The sequence below is a fragment of the Theropithecus gelada genome, chromosome 8 (assembly GCF_003255815.1).
Source record: "Theropithecus gelada isolate Dixy chromosome 8, Tgel_1.0, whole genome shotgun sequence".
In the NCBI taxonomy this organism is placed as follows: domain Eukaryota; kingdom Metazoa; phylum Chordata; class Mammalia; order Primates; family Cercopithecidae; genus Theropithecus; species Theropithecus gelada.
The window spans coordinates 96839024-96855935 of NC_037676.1; the positions used below are offsets into that span (position 1 = coordinate 96839024).

The window sequence follows — 16912 nt, forward strand, 5'->3', positions numbered from 1 at the left end:
TAAGCTTTATTTCTATATATAAAGTTCAGCTTTTATTAGATGTTTCTGATTCCCAAAATAATAGTATTAGGACATTCCTTATTTTAAGCTTTAAATAATTTGTATAATAAAATAGTGTCAGTAGGTCCAAAGCTGAAATGCAAAGTTCAGATTTCTAATACAAAGGAGAGGAGTATTTTGTTTCTTTTGGTACAGCCATGGTTCCCAAACTGTGTACCAGGGCACCTTAGCAAATTAACATGGGTGCCACACAGTATAGCAACACCTGTTGGACATAACATAAACTACTACTTCGAGGTAGTTTACATTTTCAACATTAAATAGCATTATATTCCTTTCTATAACAACATATCTTTACAAAACTGGGTTTTCAGCAGTTTGATAAAAAGTACTGTGCAAGAAGCAGAGAGGAAAAGAAAATGACACTGATTCCAAGGTTTGAGACATGCAGTGTCCACAGTTACTAGTGGTGATGATGTACATTCTTATTAAGCCGTTGTACCTAACTGCTTAATAAACACAAGTATTAGATAATTCTTTTGGACCAGGTATGCTGTGAAAAAAGTACTGAGGCACTAAATAGCGTCATGAGCTGAGAAAGTTTGAGAACATCTGTGCTATAGGCAAGAAAAATACAAAACGTCATTCAGTTTTTCTACCTAGAAATTTTCTAAATAAATAGTCATACAAAAAAAAGGGAAAATATATAGAAACGTACATACAAAGTTTGGATTTTTATTGAAATCTTGTTAGGTATCAAACAAAATCTGCTTTCTTCAGATAAAAATATTCTCTCAGATGTCTCCAGATAACTGCTAAGTCTAAATTGGTCCTTCAATGTCTTATTTTTATTGTCCTCACAAAATGTTCATATACAGTTAAGATGTTCCCAAAAGGATTCTTATCGTGTAAAGGAGCGTACATGACGACCTCTACCACTTCCTCCACTAACAAACTTTCCTCTTGAGCCTCCACTGCCACTATTTGCACTAGCCCAGGAAGGTCCAAGTCCCCCACGACCTCTAGAAGCACGGTCCCGAGGACTTGGGCGGTAACCTGTAAAAGAGAAAATATAGTTTTTAGTTCCAACGTCCTTTCTTTGCCAAGCATGTAAATACGAATCTACATCACTGAGCTCAAACCAAGAATTACTCTTTTCTCTTTTAAAACTCATGTGCAAGCGCTGTGAACGGGGTGAAGATTGTTGAATTATACATTTTAAACAGGTAAACTATATGGTATATAAGAATTATATCCCAAATAAAACTTGTTATTTTTTTTTAAATGTGCATTTGAAACCAAAAGCTACTTCTGATGAGCAACATTCTGGACTAGATACGGTAATGTTTTAAAAAAAAAAAAAGTTATGTGCTTATACGCCTAAGACAATAAGCAAAAAAAAATATGCTATACAAAGGTATCTCTGTTATTAAAATACTTTGTGGTCAGAAAGGTACCTTAAGCATTGACTTTCATTACTGAAACATAAAAATAAGAGCACAGCACCATGAAACTGTTCAGATTATACAAACAGTTCAGAAACTAAAAATTTGATTATTTTTATAGAAGATGTATATTGGGCATTTATTCAAGGATATAAACGTTAGAACTTTAAGTCTATACTGTAAAATATTCTCTCCCAGAATGAGAGTACAGCTGACCCTTGAACAACATGGGTTTCAACTGCCTGGGTCCAGTTATATGTGGATTTTCTTTCACCTCTGCTACTCCTAAGAAAGTAAGACCTCTCCTCCTCTTCCTCAGCCTATGGAATGTGATGACCTTTACGAAGATCCACTTCCACTTAATAGTAAATGTATTTTCTTTTCCTTAAGATTTTCTTAATAACATTTTCTTTTCTCCAGCTTATTTAATTGTAATACATTATATAATATATAATATATAAAATATGTGTCAATCAACTGTTTATGTTATCTGTAAGGCTGCCAGTCAACAGCATACTATCAGTAGTTAAGTTCTGGGGAAGTCAAAAGTTATACTTAGATTTTTGACTGCGTGGGGCAAGGGGATGGGGAGTTTAGCACCCCTAGCCCCCTCTGTATATATCAACAATTTAAAAAGGAAGAATTCACTTCCCTTCTCTCAGCAATATCAAGTAGCAAGGATGTATACCTGTAGAACTAAGGGGTCGTAATGGTGGAAGAGGGCCTCTGTTAAAATTGCTCTGGCCTCCACGACTTTCATTGTAATTTCCTCGAGGAGTATTCTGAGCACTCCAACTGGAGCCTCTTGTTCCTTCCCGACGACTGTAGTTTCCTAAACACAAACAGCACAATCAAAATCACTTTTTTCACAACTTCAGTTGGATTCTTTTAAATGACAGATTTTTCTTAATCTTCAAAAGAATGGAAAAGAAACTGAAATTTTGTAACCTGACTGTACTATATATATAGTGGCAGCATCACAGTGGTTAAGAGCAGAGACTCTATAGCCAAACTGCCAGGGATCAAATACTGGTTCTGCCACTTGTATTTATGTGCCCTGGTCAGCTGACTGACAATTTTCTCTTCCGCAAATTAGGGGTACTAAGAGAACTTGCCAAATGGGGTTGACATGAGGTTATAATATGTAAAATGCTTATAAAAGTTCCTGACACACCTAAGTGTTTGTTATTAATATAAACACAGATTCTCTTTCACTCTCACCCTCCTAACTCAGCAGGTATGAAAATATGGTTATCAATCCACTACTAAGGTATAATTTCTGTAAGTATCCCTAGTTTCTAAAATCTTGTAAGGCCAGGTGCAGTGGCTCATGCCTGTAATCCCTGCACTTTGGGAGGCCAAGGCGGGTGGATCACCTGAGATCAGGAGTTCGAGACCAGCCTGGCCAACATGGTGAAATTCCATCTCTACTAATAATATAAAAATTAGCCGGGTGTGCTGGCACATGCGTACTCAGGAAGTTGAAGCAGGAGAATCGCTTGAACCCAAGAAGCAGAGGTTGCAGTGAGCTGAGATTGTGCCACTGCACTCCAGCCTGGGCAATAAGAGCAAAACTCTGTCTCAAAAAAAAAAAAAAATCCTGTAACAATTTCAAACAAACTAAATGTAGCATAAGAAAGCAAGCAGATTAGGCAGATCAATGGTGAACTGCACAGAACAATCTTAAGAAAACTGTTAAGTATAATTGTGAAAATAATGTAAGGGTATTACTCAGAAAATGTATAATTCTCAATGTAAAAAGGAAAATAAGGCCGAGCACGGTGGCTCACACCTGTAATCTCAGCACTTTGGGAAGCCAAGGTGGGTGGATCACTTGAGGTCAGGAGTTTGAGACTAGCCTGGCAAACGTGGCAAAACCCCGTCTCTACTAAAAATACAAAAATTAGTTGGGCACGGTGGGGCATGCCTGTAGTCCCAGATACTTGGGAGGCTGAAGCAGGAGAATCGTTTGAACCAGGGAGGCAGAGTTGGTAGTGAGATGAGATCACACCACTGCACCCCAGCCTGGGCGACAGAGCAAGACTCATGTCTCAGGAAAAAAAAAAAAAAAAAGGGAAAATAATTAGCCAAGACTTCTAAATTCATTCTTAGAAGTACAATGTATGAAAGGTTCATTGAAAAAAAAAGTTTCTTTCTTCTGTCCAATAGAGTACTCTGCAAACAGTACCACTAGTCCAGAGGTGGCTCAACTGTAGCAACAGGAAAACAGTTTATCTGAATCTCTTCCATCTAAATCACTTTCATTCAATATTTTAACATTCCAATATTCTAACCCATTAGAGAATACATACTAATTAGTTACCTTTTGAAGCAGGTGGTGTGAAAAACCTATTCTGACTGTGGAAAGCACCCCGTCCTCCTCTATTGCCTGAAAACCCACCACGGGATGAAATCTTCTGTGAAACTTTGAGTGGCCGTTTTGGTGGGGGTATTCCATCTTGAGGAACCACTTCTTTACTTTCAGCAGCAACAAAGTCATCCACATGCATAGATGGTGGTCTACTTGTGTTCTGTTTTCTCTGACGAAAAATATCATGAGGTCGTATACCCTGTCCAAATCCTCCCCTGCCCCTTCCTCTTGGTGGTGGCACAACATGAGCTCGTTTGGCAGGTTCGATGTATTCAGATTTTCCACTATTAAAACAAAAACATACCATAAAACATTTTTCTTTCACATTTCTGCAAAAACAATCTTTATAATAGTCAAAATTACATTTCAATTTTTTTGTACTCCAATTCTGTTAACTTTGCAAGGATCTATCACACTTCTGGGATAATACAACAAACTAGCTAAGAAAGGTACTCACATTTCATTGTTATGAATAACAATGTTTTAAAATAATCCAGTTTACTTCTTATTCAAACCTTCCAAAGTCTTGTAAAAAACCAATATAACAAATGTACTGGGTATATACTGGCCAAATTATTACGTTTAAATAAAAAAATCCAAACAATGTTCATGATTCAAATGTTATGTTAACTTCCTTTCCAGTTTAACAGCACGTGCGTATCTTTTTTTTTTTTTTTGGAGACAGAATCTTGGTCTGTCACCCAGGCTGGAGTGTAGTGGCACAATCTCGGCTCACTGCAAGCTCCACCTCCTGGGTTCACGCCATTCTCCTGCCTCAGCCTCCCGAGCAGCTGGAACTACAGGTGCCCACTACCACAACCAGCTAATTTTTTTTTTTGTATTTTTAGTAGAGACGGGGTTTCAACGTGTTAGCCAGGATGGTCTCGATCTCCTGACCTCGTGGTCCAACCGCCTCAGCCTCCCAAAGTGCTGGGATTACAGGCGTGAGCCACCATGCTCGGTCGCATGTGTCTATCTTAAAATACACTAAAATACATAAGTTTATATGACCAAAATTGAGCTCTTCAGTGGAATAAATTTTACCTTGAAGTTATAAAGGTCTCATGCTTGTGCTTCCCAAGTTTGAATCCTTTAGTAGTCTTGGTTCTTCCTGGAGATGATGGTTCTGACAAAAATGAGCGCTCTAATTCTGAGTGCAAATCAAAGTCACTACAGCATTTTTCAGAGAGTTCAATTAAGTCAACCTTTACCTGCAGTCATAATAATGAAACAAAATACATATTAAATGTAATTATTGGCATAATATTTGACTATAGAAATTCTTATTACCTATAAATTATATTTGCCTCTCATAAGAAATAAATTAAAGATCTACCTCTTTCCCTCATCTTTTTAAAAAGCAAATGGCATTGGTAGTTTAAAAACAAACACACACACACGTCGTAGTAATGCTACTTTTTTGTGTGTGGCATTCTTCAAAGCAGGGCTATTAATCTAGGAGACTTTTGATGCCTGAGCAGGAAACTCAGTATTTGTTTATATAAATTAACACTGTACTATCTCCTGAACTTTTCCAAAAAAAGAATCTGAAAATAACATACTCTGCCAGTCTTATATAGTCAACATTTCTGTCACAAAAAAATTCTATGCCAGATTCCCAAAAGCTCTATGCATTTAATGAGGTTCCCATCTAAGTTTACTTTCAGGGAAATCAACATTCAGTTTACTTAGGTTTTATTCAAATTTATCAAATGTAAGATACCTAAAATTTCTCTAATCCAGAGGGTTACAATTATCATCACAAGACAGTTGTGATTCAACTTAAAGTTATGAAATTAGTAACTTTTAACAAATATTTTATACCTGTGCTGCCCAACATGGTAGCCACTAACCACATGTGCCTATCTAAATTTAAATTAATCAAAATTAAATCAAAATAAAATTCAGTTCCCTAGTCATCCACATTTCCATTGTACAACATGCACGTGAGGCTACTGTTTTGGACAGGGCAGACTACAAAATATTTGCATTCTTGCATAAAATTTTACTGGAAAGGACAGTTTTAAAGAATCACTGAACAGCTTGCACTAAAAAGAAATTAATTTTAATGCACTTCTAATTGAATTGTATGTGGTTTTTTTAAAAAAGGAAAAGCAGCTCTCAACACACTGAATACAAATGTGAAGCACATCATTCTTTTAGTTTTATTGTACATGATGAACACCAGTATGTTTCTTTGATAAAGGAACAATATGCAGTATATTAAGATGTGGCTAAAATAATTCTCCCTACGACATCTCTGAGAAGCATAAAACAGACTGTATTAAATTTTAAGTAGTTAATTATACTCTTACCTATTCAACATTATGTTTAAGAATGTCAATTCCCATTCATACTGTATCATAACAAATATACTCTTTACAAATTTCCAAACTGAGAGCCACACCATAGCACAACCGTTCCTCATCTTAAACCCAAATGCAAGAATAAACTGTTGTTTTGTGGGATACTTTTCTCTATTCTATACCCTGTCAATGTAAGAAAACAAAGTGCTTCATAGAACTTATGAAAAAGTGTGATTTTTCCCTTAAGTCACATTCTCTGGCCAAATGATTGTAATCTGGTTCATGCCTGTAATCCCATCACTTTGGGAGGCCAAAGAGAGAGGATTGTTTAAGGCTAGGAGTTTGAGACCAGCCTGGGTAACATAGTGAGACTTTATCTATAGTAAAAAAAAATTTTTTTTTGGCTGGGTGTGGTGGCTCACACCTGTAATCTCAGCACTCTAGGAGGCCAAGGCAGGCGGATCACAAGGTCAGGAGTTTGAAACCAGCCTGACCAACATGGTGAAACCCCATCTCTACTAAAAATACAAAAAAATTAGCCAGGTGTGATGGCACACGCCTGTAATCCCAGCTACTCAGGAGGCTGAGGCAGGAGAATTGCTTGAACCCAGGAGGCAGAGGTTGCAGTGAGCTGAGATCACACCACCGCACTCCAGCCTGGGTGACAGAATGAGATTGTCTCAAAAAAATAAAAATAAAAATAAAAAATAAACAAAAAAGTCACAACCTCAAAATACAGATCACTAACTAGAAAGAAGCAAAAAAGAAGCAGGAAAAACTTTCTGGATGCCATAAAGTGGGCAAGTGGCATAAAAATAATGTAGAACTGGCCTCCAAGTAGATTTTAACAGCCATAAAATATGGAAACTACTATAATGCTAACAATATACAAAGAAACAGAAAAAACTAAAATTTTTCTAAATATTTAGTAATAAAATAATTTATATACCAAATCCAGATCTGTATCAATCTCTTCAGCCTGAAATGGAGTAAACCACATAGATTTCAACTGATCATCCATGACATCAGCAAGCACATAGGCAGTCCTGGAACAAGAAAAGTATCTGGTGAAAAGCAGAATTCCAAAATCAAATTTCCCAAATTTTTTTTTTTTTTTTTTTTTTGACGGAGTCTCACTCTGTCACCCAGGCTGGAGTGCACTGGTGCAATCTCGGCTCCCTGCAAGCTCCGCCTCCCAGGTTCACGCCATTCTCCTGCCTCAGCCTCCTGAGTAGCTGAGACTACAGGTACCCGCCACCACTCTAGGCTAATTTTTTGTATTTTTAGTAGAGACAGGGTTTCACTGTGTTAGCCAGGATCATCTTGATCTCCCGACCTCGTGATCTGCCCGCCTTGGCCTCCCAAAGTTCCAAAGTGCTGGGATTACAAGCGTAAGCCACCGCGCCTAACCCTTTTTTTTTTTTTTTTTTTTTTGAGACAGGGTCTTGCTCTGTTACCCAGCTGAAGTGCAGTGGCACAATCACAGCTCACTGCAGTCGTGCTCTCCTGGGCTCAAGTGATCCTCCCACCTTAGCCTCCCTAGTAGCTGGGACCACAGGTGTGCACCACCACACCCAGCTAATTTTAAAAAAATTTTTTTGTAGAGATAGGGTCTCCATGTTGCCCAGGCTAGTCTCAAACTCCTGAGCTCAAGCTATCTTCCTGCCTCAGCCTTCCAAAGTGCTGGGATTATATCGTGAGCCAACACGCCCAGTCTTTTAGCTTATCTTCAAGTAAAATCTGTGGAAGGTACAATTAAAATTATTACTTTCTGAAGTATTAAAAGTAGCACCTAAAAAAGAAACTCCAAACGGCAATTAAAAACTAAGTATCCTTAAAAACAAATAACTTTGAAAACTAATTCTGCTGTAACAAGTTTTGACCTTTCAGTAAAATAAAACAAAGCCCTGATTTTATCTGCTACCTTGTTTCTGTACAGCCTGCAAGCTAGCATGATTTGTATAAATTTAAAAAAAAAAAAAAAAACTACAGAAGAATACACAACAGAGGCTATATGTGGCCTGCAAAGCCTAGAATTCTTACTATCTGGCCCTTTATAGAAAAAAAAAGTTTGCTGGCCCTCCCTAGCCTATAGCCATTATAAAACCAACATCTACTCAATTATAAAACATTGTGTATTTTACCTATTGTTAAACAAATTCTGAAGAGATTCTGGAGCTGAAAGTACTGGTTCTACATCCTGGTCACTGAGAGGTAAAGGGTCACCTGATGACTCCAGCATCTGCTTAAGTCCAACTACATTGTCCAACAAAGAATCCAGATTGTCATCATCTTTTGAATGTTCCTATATACAAAAAAAAGCAGAATAAGAAGGTGCAGGTAAAACTTATATCTGTAAACCTACTGACTCTTTAGTAGAAAAGGCTGTATGTTTTATTACTAAGAAATCTGGAACACTGTCCAGAAATTATTAACATTAAACATATTAAAATAAAACAAACACCAAAACACTTGTCATTTTATTTCTAAACAACAGCAGCAAGAGGGTACCCTGCATCCAAGGAACAGACAATTCAAAAACTACTGTCTTCATGTACTCCTTAAAATTCATAACAGGATGGAGGACTTCACTTCAAATTGTTAATTCAAAGAGTTATTTGAAATGGTATAAATACCCAACTAAAGGTTCACTATTTTAAAAAATGTCACTATGAAATACTTGTACTAGTCAAACTGAGAGGAAAATAAGCCTTAGGAATGCTCTGTTTTTGTTTTTCTTTTTTACCAAAACAAGCTTCTCTAGTTCAAGGAACAAATTTTCTGGACTTTCTTCTTTGCTTTGTAGAAGCTGTTTTAACTCTGCAGCATTAATACTCATCGTCCGAGATGGATGAGCTCCCTCTACTTCCATGAGACCATTATCATCTCCACAACATCCCTGTAAATGTCACACATAAGTTAAATTTGAGAGCAGAGAAATTTACAAAGATGCATCCACACTTACTCATATTATCTAAGCCATATGCTGCAATCTTTCTTTCAATGTTTTGATTTTTACATCAGTACAAATGGCTAGTTTTAAGAATGATTTAGATCAAAGGTGAAGTATGCTTTCTTTGAGTAAGACTCACAAAATATTTAAATTGGTAAACATATATTTTACTGGCATCAAGATTTTTCAACAAAATACCCAATGGCAAATACACTGGCAGTTGCAGGACATGTGACACACTGATTGATGCTCAAGAATTAATAAAATGCTTGCTATAACAAAGAACTGATGAAACCTGAAATTATCTTTCTGAAGATAACACAGACAAGTAAAGAACTATCATATTTAACTAAAGAACTATCATATTTAAGACTATATTCTGTCACATAGAAAAGTTAATATTTTCTGCTTTAAAAAGTATGCTACATAATAAAGTGAATTCTGGAGTGATAACATTTCAATACCAGAAAATCCTTCTAGGAAAATAAATCTTGCTTCATGATAAGAAAACCATCCATATTGTCACATACACTTATGGTAGAGAGCCGTATGCCTACCTAAACATTGTATAAAATCTTTAACCTTGTTTTTTTGTTGTCGAGAAAGGGTCTCACTATGTCACCCAGGCTGCAGTGCAGTGGCACAATCATAGTTCACCGCAGCCTCGACCTCTTCAGGTTCAAGTGATCCTTTCATCTCATCCTCCCAAGTACCTGGGACTGACTACAAGCACGTGCCACTATGCCCAGCTAATTTTAAAATTTTTCATATAGATGGGGTCTCACTATGTTACCTAGGCTGATCTCAAATCCTGGGCTCAAGCAATCTTCCCACCTCAACCTCCCAAAATGCTGAGATTACAAGTGTGAGCCACCTTGCCTAACCTGTCTGCCTTTCTTTCTTTCTTTTCTTTCTTTCTTCCTTTCTTTCTTTCCATCTTTCTTTCTTTCTTTCTTTCTCTCTTTTTTTTTTTTTGAGATGGAGTCACACACTGTTGCCCAGGCTGGAGTGTAACAGCGCAATCTCAGCTCACTGCAACCTCTGCCTCCTGGGTTCGAACGATTCACCTGTTTCAGCCTCCCAAGCAGCTGGGATTACAGGCGTCCACCACCAAGCCCAGCTAATTTTTTGTATTTTTAGTAGAGACGAGGTTTCACCATGTCGGCCAGGCTGCTTTTGAACTCCTGACCTCAAGTGATCCACACCTACCTTGGCCTCCCAAAGTGCTAAGATTACAGGCGTAAGCCACCGTGCCCAACCTGTTTTTCTTATTTTAAGAAACAGTGTTGGCCAGGCATGGTGGCTCATGCCTGTAATCCCAGCACTTTTGGAGGCTGAGGCAGGTGGATTGCTTGAGCCCAGGAGCTCAAGACCAGGCTGGGCAACATGGCAAAATCCCATCTCTACTAAAAATACAAAAGTTAGCTAGGTGTGATGGTGCACATCTAAAGTCCCAGCTACTCGAGAGGCTGAGGTGGAAGGATCACCTGAGCCTAAGGAAGTCAAGGCTGCAGTGAGCCATGATCATGCTACTGCACTCCAGCCTGGGCGTCAGACGGAGACCTCATCTCAGAAAAAAAACAGAGAGAGAGAGTCTCACTCTTTCACCCAGGCTGAAGTACACTGGCACAATCATAGCTCACTGCAACCCTGAATTCATAGGTTCAAGTGATTTCCCCGACCCCGCCTCCTGAGCAGCCAGAGGTACATGCCACCAAACTAAGTAGGGCAGGCATATTAATGGCTTCTGGAATTGTGCTCATAATATACCATGACTTTGGAAAATATTAATAAGAGAAATCTTTATTTTGACAATAAGATTTTAGAGTGGGGACAATAATCTTTAATTCATGTTTGTATGATAGACCAAAAATACTAAAGCATAATAAACTTTACAGTTACCCCAAAATCACAACATCCAAAACAATCAGTAAATTAAGTAACAAAAATTAAATAACTAAGAGACTAACAAAACTTCATTATTCTGAGTTGCCCTAGCAAGGTAACTCAAAGTCATAAATTTTTTTTTTTTTTTTTTTTTTTGAAACAGTGTCTTGCTCTGTCACCCAGACTAGACTGCAGTGACACAATCATAGCTAACTTCAGCCTCCAACTCCTGGGCTCAAGCTATCCTCCAATCTCAGTCTCTCAAATAGATGGGACTACTGGTAGACACACCACATGTGGCTAATTTTTGTTGTTTCTAGAGACAGAGTTTTGCTGTGTTGTACAGGTTGACCTCAAACTTTTGGGCTCAAGCAATCCTCCTACCACAGCCTCCCAAAGTGATGGGATTAGAGGCATGCGCAACCACACTCATCTAAGAATTATTTTAAAATGAACGCACTTGGCCAGGTGCGGTAGCTCATGCCTGTAATCCCAGCACTTTGGGAGGCCGAGGTGGGCAGATCACCTAAGATCGGGAGTTCAAAACCAGACTAGTCAATGTGGTGAAATCCCATCTCTACTGAAAAAGTACAGAAAATTAGCTAGGCATGGTGGTGGGTGTCTGTAATTCCAGCTACTCAGGAGGCTGAGGCAGGAGAATCACTTGAACCCAGTATGTGGAGGTTGCAGGAAGCTGAGATCGCGCTACTGCACTCCAGTCTGGGTGACAGAGCAAGACTCCATCTAAAATAAAATAAAATAAAATGAACTAAAGTGATCTTTTTTACGTTGGATATTTGATATATAAAGTGATTTAACTTATGGCAAAGTATTTCTCTTTTTTTCAAGACAGGGTCTCACTATTTTGCCCAGGCTGGTCTCAAACTCCTGGCCCCAAGAGATCCTCCCACCTCAGCCCACCAACGTGCTGAGATTACAGGTGTGAGCCACCGTACCTAGCCAAAGATTTCAAATTTAAGAAACACCAAATACATACATACATATATATACAAACACACACATACTTACAATTGTGTCAGAGTTAAGAATTTGTCTCATAAATTCTAAAAATGAAGATGCAAGCTCTCCTGTGTCCTTACTAAATGTGCTGACCACTCGTTTCAGTAAACTATGCAGAGCACTACTGTTTTTCCTTAAAGAACTGTAAATAAAGAAAATAAAGGGAAGATATTATCTTAAAATATGAGCGTATAAAACTGGTATGAGAAATGAACTCGGTTCAGACAGAATAAAACTTACTCCATCATTTTTAAAAATGTTAAGAAGTACTTTGGTGTGTCTTTGTACACAAATATAACAAAGAAGCATCAATAGTTACCAACTCCTTTTAAAGCTAAGCTTCAAGTTCTTAAAAAAAAAATTTCCCCCAAATAATACATTTATAAAATTTAACACAAGAGGCTGGGTGTGGTGGCTCATGCCTGTAATCCCAGTGCTTTGGGAGGCCGAAGGGTGTGGATCACTTGAGGTCAGGAGTTTGAGAGCAGCCTGGCCAACATAGTGAAACCTGGTGTCTATTAAAAAAAACAAAAATACAAAAATTAACAGGGAGTGGTGGCACATGCCTGCAATCCCAGCTACTCAGGAGGAGGCTGAGGCAGAAGTTGCAGTGAGCCGAAATCATGCCACTGCACTCCAGCTTGAAGGACAGAGCGAGGCTTCATCTCAAAAAAAAAGAAAAACTTAACACAGAAAACTTGCCAGTTCCCTATTTATAAACCTTTTGACCGGGCGCGGTGGCTCACACCTGTAATCCCAGCACTTTGGGAGTCCGAGGCGGGAAGATCACGAGGTTAGGAGATCCCAACCTACTGTGTTACTGGCTAACACAGTAAAACTCCGTCTCTACTAAAAATACAAAAAATTAGCCAGGTGTGGTGGTGCATTCCTGTAATCCCAGCTACTGTGGAGGCTGAGGCAGGAGAATTGCTTGAACCCAGGAGACGGAGGTTGCAGTGAGCCGAGATTGCGCCACTGCACTACAGCCTGGGCGACAACAAAGAGAAATAGATTAAATTCAAAAATAAAAATGTTAATGGAAAAAGCATGGGTTCAAAATCGAACTATACCAATTACTAACCACTACACACATGGAGTCATACTTCCATGGTCTATCAAAAACTAGGGCCCTATTAGAATGCCTAACATTTTAAAACTTGCAATACCAACTTCTGTTGAGGATGAGGAGCAACTGGAGCTCTAATACCCTGCTGGTGGGAATGAAAAATGGTATCTCTACTTTGGAAAACAGTTTGGTAGTTTCTTTTAAGGTTAAACATACACCTATCTTACAACCCAGTAACCCCACTCCTAAGTGTCTACCCAAGAGAAATGAAAACTGAGATTCACACAAAAACCTGTATGCAAACCTTTATTCATAACCACCAAAATTTGAAAACAATCCAGATTGCTAGAAAATTAGTCACCAATAAGAACAAATTGTATGACTCTAAGCATCTGTCAAAACACATAGAACTGTACACCATAAAACATAAATTTGACTAGATATAATTTTTTTATATCTGTAATGCCTGTAATCCCAGCACTTTGGGAGGCTGAGGCAGGCGGATCACAAGGTCAGGAGTTCGAGACCAGCCTGGCCAACACACTGAAACCCTGTCTCTACTAAAAGAAAAAAAAATACAAAAAATTAGCTGGGTGTGGTGGCGGGCACCTGTAATCCCAGCTACTCAGGAGGCTGAGGCAGGAGAATCACTTGAACATGGGAGGCGGAGGTTGCAGTGAGCCGAGATGGCACGATTGCACTCCAGCCCAGGTGACAGTGCAAGACTCCATCTCAAAAAAAAAAAAAAAAAAAAGAATGCAGACTATGACCAATGAATCCAACTGTATTACAAATGAATCATATAACGAAACTGAAGGAGACAGAGAAGAAAGAAGCTGACATAAATAACTTTGAAAAACAGCTTTTTGACTGGATATACAAAGGCTACAGACAAAAAGAACCATATACAAACACTGTACTCCTGTTGCTCAATTTGTTTCCCACAGGAGTATGGTTTAGTAATGAGTTTGAGACTGCTATTTCATTTGTAAACTAGGGCTAAACAAATAAGCAAATATAGATAATGAGAGCTGAATTTCTCACTGTTAGAGAATAAAATAATCAAGAAAGGGAAAATGCTAGAATTCACTTCTGGTACTGGATCAAAGTTAAAGTATTAGTATGGGCCAGGTGTGGTGGCTCACGCCTATAATCCCAGCACTTTGGAAGGCAGAGACAGGTGGATCACTTGAGCCCAGGAGTTCAAGACCAGCCTGGGCACCAGTTGAAACCCTGGCTCTACAAAAAATACAAAAATTAGCCAGGCATGGTGGCTTGTGCCTGTAGTAGTACTTGGAAGGCTGAGGTAGTGCATAAAATTTCCACACACTATTCAGTAGAATGTATAGTCTGTGGTTTTTGGATGGAATGTTCTGTATCTATCTGTTAAGTCCATTTGTTCCAGGTATAATTCAAATCTATTGTTTCTTTGTTGACTTTCTGTCTTGATGACCTCTCTAATGCTTTCAGTGGAGTATTAAGGTCCCCCCCACTATTATTGCGTTGCTGTCTATCTTATTTCTTAGGTCTATTATTAATTGTTTTATAAATTTCAAAGCCCAGTGTTAGGTGCATATATGTTTAGGATTGTATTATTTTCCCATTGGACAAGGCCTTCTATTATTATATAATACCCTTCTTTGTCTTTTTTTAACTTTTTTAACTTGCATGAAATGTCTTTTTCATGCAAATGAAGGAGGATCAGGAGAAGTGCTTGAGCCCAGGAAGCGGAGGCTGCAGTGAGCTGAGATCACGCCACTACACTCCAGCCTAGGTAACAGCATTAGAACCTATCTCAAAACAAAGAGACAGACAAAAAAACCCACCAAATATTAGTATTAATTCACTTCCTCAAAAACATATATAAATTAACACATTTATTGTTTTAAATTGTTTCTCAGACATATGAGGCATGCTTTTTGCAACTGTTCTCTCCAGGATATTAGCATGTTTTGTTCCTCACCTCTCTCAGGTCTTCATCTTTGTTCAAGGGTCACCTTTTTAGCAAGTGCAAGGGGCTCCCTGATCAAGTTCCCGTATTTCAAATGGCAACTGCCATCCTCACCTCTGACCCTTACTATCCTTCTTCCGTATTCTATGTTTTTTCTGTAACATACTATGTATTTTATTTACTTATTTATTGTCTGTCAACCCACAGTAGAGTGAAAGCACCAAGAAGGCATGGATTATTTTTTTTTTTTTTAACTGAATTCCCAGTACCTAAAATCAGTGCCTGGTCCAAAGAAGGCATTCAATAAATGTCTGTGGACTAGACGAATCTAGTGTGTATTTTCATTCCTTCATAGTGCCTACTAGGTACCAGGTTTCTAGGTGCTGGGGAGTGTGGTCAATGTAGCTTATATTCTAGTGAGGGAGACAAGCAAACAAGAAATGAATCCATATAATGTGATGTATAAATCCATATAATGCAGTGGAAAATATGAGCAGGGACATAAAGGGCAGGCTATTTAGACAGGAAATATATTCATACAGATACCAGAATGAAGTGATAAAATAAGTCATCAAAGAATCTAGGGGAAAAACGTTTTAGGACAAAACAAACAAGCCTGGAGATAGGAATAAGCCTGACAAGTGAACAAAAAGTGAGGATAAAAGGGCTATAAGACGACTCAGGGCCAGATTTTATAAAGCCTTACAGATCATTACAGAGAGTTTGCATTTTAATTGAGGTACAATAGGAAACCATTAGAAGGATTTCAGCAGAAATCGTGTTTTAAGTTTTAAAAGATTACTCTGGCTTCTGAGAGAATGAATTTTAGAAAGCCAAATGGTGGAAGAAAGGATACCAATTAGGAGGCTATTGCAATGGGCTATGCTAGAAATGATAGTGGCCTGGATAAAGGTAATAGCTACAGAGGTAGAGAAGAGGGATCAGATTCAGGATGTATTTTGGAGAAATAATCCACAGGACTTAATGAGATGCCATTAGATAGTCAAGTAGAAATATCAAGTAGATTAATGGGTTACTTGGAGCTTAGCAGAGAGATAAAGGTTAAAAGGGAAAAAGGGAATAGGTTAAGAGGACTTAGGACAAGGTTACAGATAAGAAAAAAGGACCAGAAACATTAAGTCTAGGAAACCCAACAAAATCATAAATAATACAACAGCACAGGTATACGAAGAAAATTTGTGGGTGTACCTAACCCAACTAGGAAAGCTTTTTGGCTTTTGTGGAAGTGCAGTGTATGAGGTGAGTTTCAAAGGACATGGAGTAAGTATCTAGGCAATAGGAAAAAGGTTAAAGGCTTTGGTGAGAGATTGGATGGGGGCAGAGCATGAGGAATGGATGTGAAGCAGGTGTCATCAACTGACAGCAAATACAGAAGACACAGGTATGTCAGGACAAGGAGATGGAGAAAGGAAGAGCCAGCACCAAACACAGTACCTGCAATGTAAGTTTTCAACCAGTGCTGCAAGAATTAATGAGAAAGAGGCAAAAGTATGTTTCCTCATCCTTACTATCTCATAATCCCATGTAGTTTAATAAATCTAAGTACTAGCCAGGTATCTTCCCTCTTCCTTCTCCTAGCAAAGAAAAACATCAGGGCATGGACAGAAAAATTAGAGTAGAGTAGAAATTATACTTGACAGTGAGCAGTCTGAGGTTTATATCATTTCTTTTTCTTTTTCTTTTTTTTTTTGAGACAAGGTCTCGCTCTGTTGCCCCGACTAGAATGCAGTGGCATGCTCACTGCAGCCTTGACCTCCCAGGCTCAAGCAATCCTCCCACCTCAGCTTCCCAAGTAGTTGGGACTACAGGTGTGTGCCACCATGCCCAACTAATTTTGTAAATTTTTTTTATAGAGATAGGTCTCCCTATGTTGCCCAGGCTAGTCTCGAACT

The 16912-nt window shown here is 38.4% G+C and overlaps 1 protein-coding gene across 1 annotated transcript in view; it reads right to left on the bottom strand.

Moving 5' to 3' along the window:
• The window catches only part of VIRMA (vir like m6A methyltransferase associated), a 65299-nt gene continuing 48387 nt past the window's right edge, over nt 1-16912 (bottom strand). Inside the window, exons 17-24 of the mRNA XM_025394529.1 lie at nt 11992-12124; nt 8869-9021; nt 8267-8427; nt 7072-7168; nt 4861-5027; nt 3769-4100; nt 2134-2277; nt 1-1056 (exon numbers count right to left, since the gene is read on the bottom strand). Of these exons, the coding sequence (XP_025250314.1) occupies nt 902-1056; nt 2134-2277; nt 3769-4100; nt 4861-5027; nt 7072-7168; nt 8267-8427; nt 8869-9021; nt 11992-12124 (1342 nt within the window). The 3' untranslated portion in view covers nt 1-901. The remainder of the gene's footprint in view (nt 1057-2133; nt 2278-3768; nt 4101-4860; nt 5028-7071; nt 7169-8266; nt 8428-8868; nt 9022-11991; nt 12125-16912) is intronic.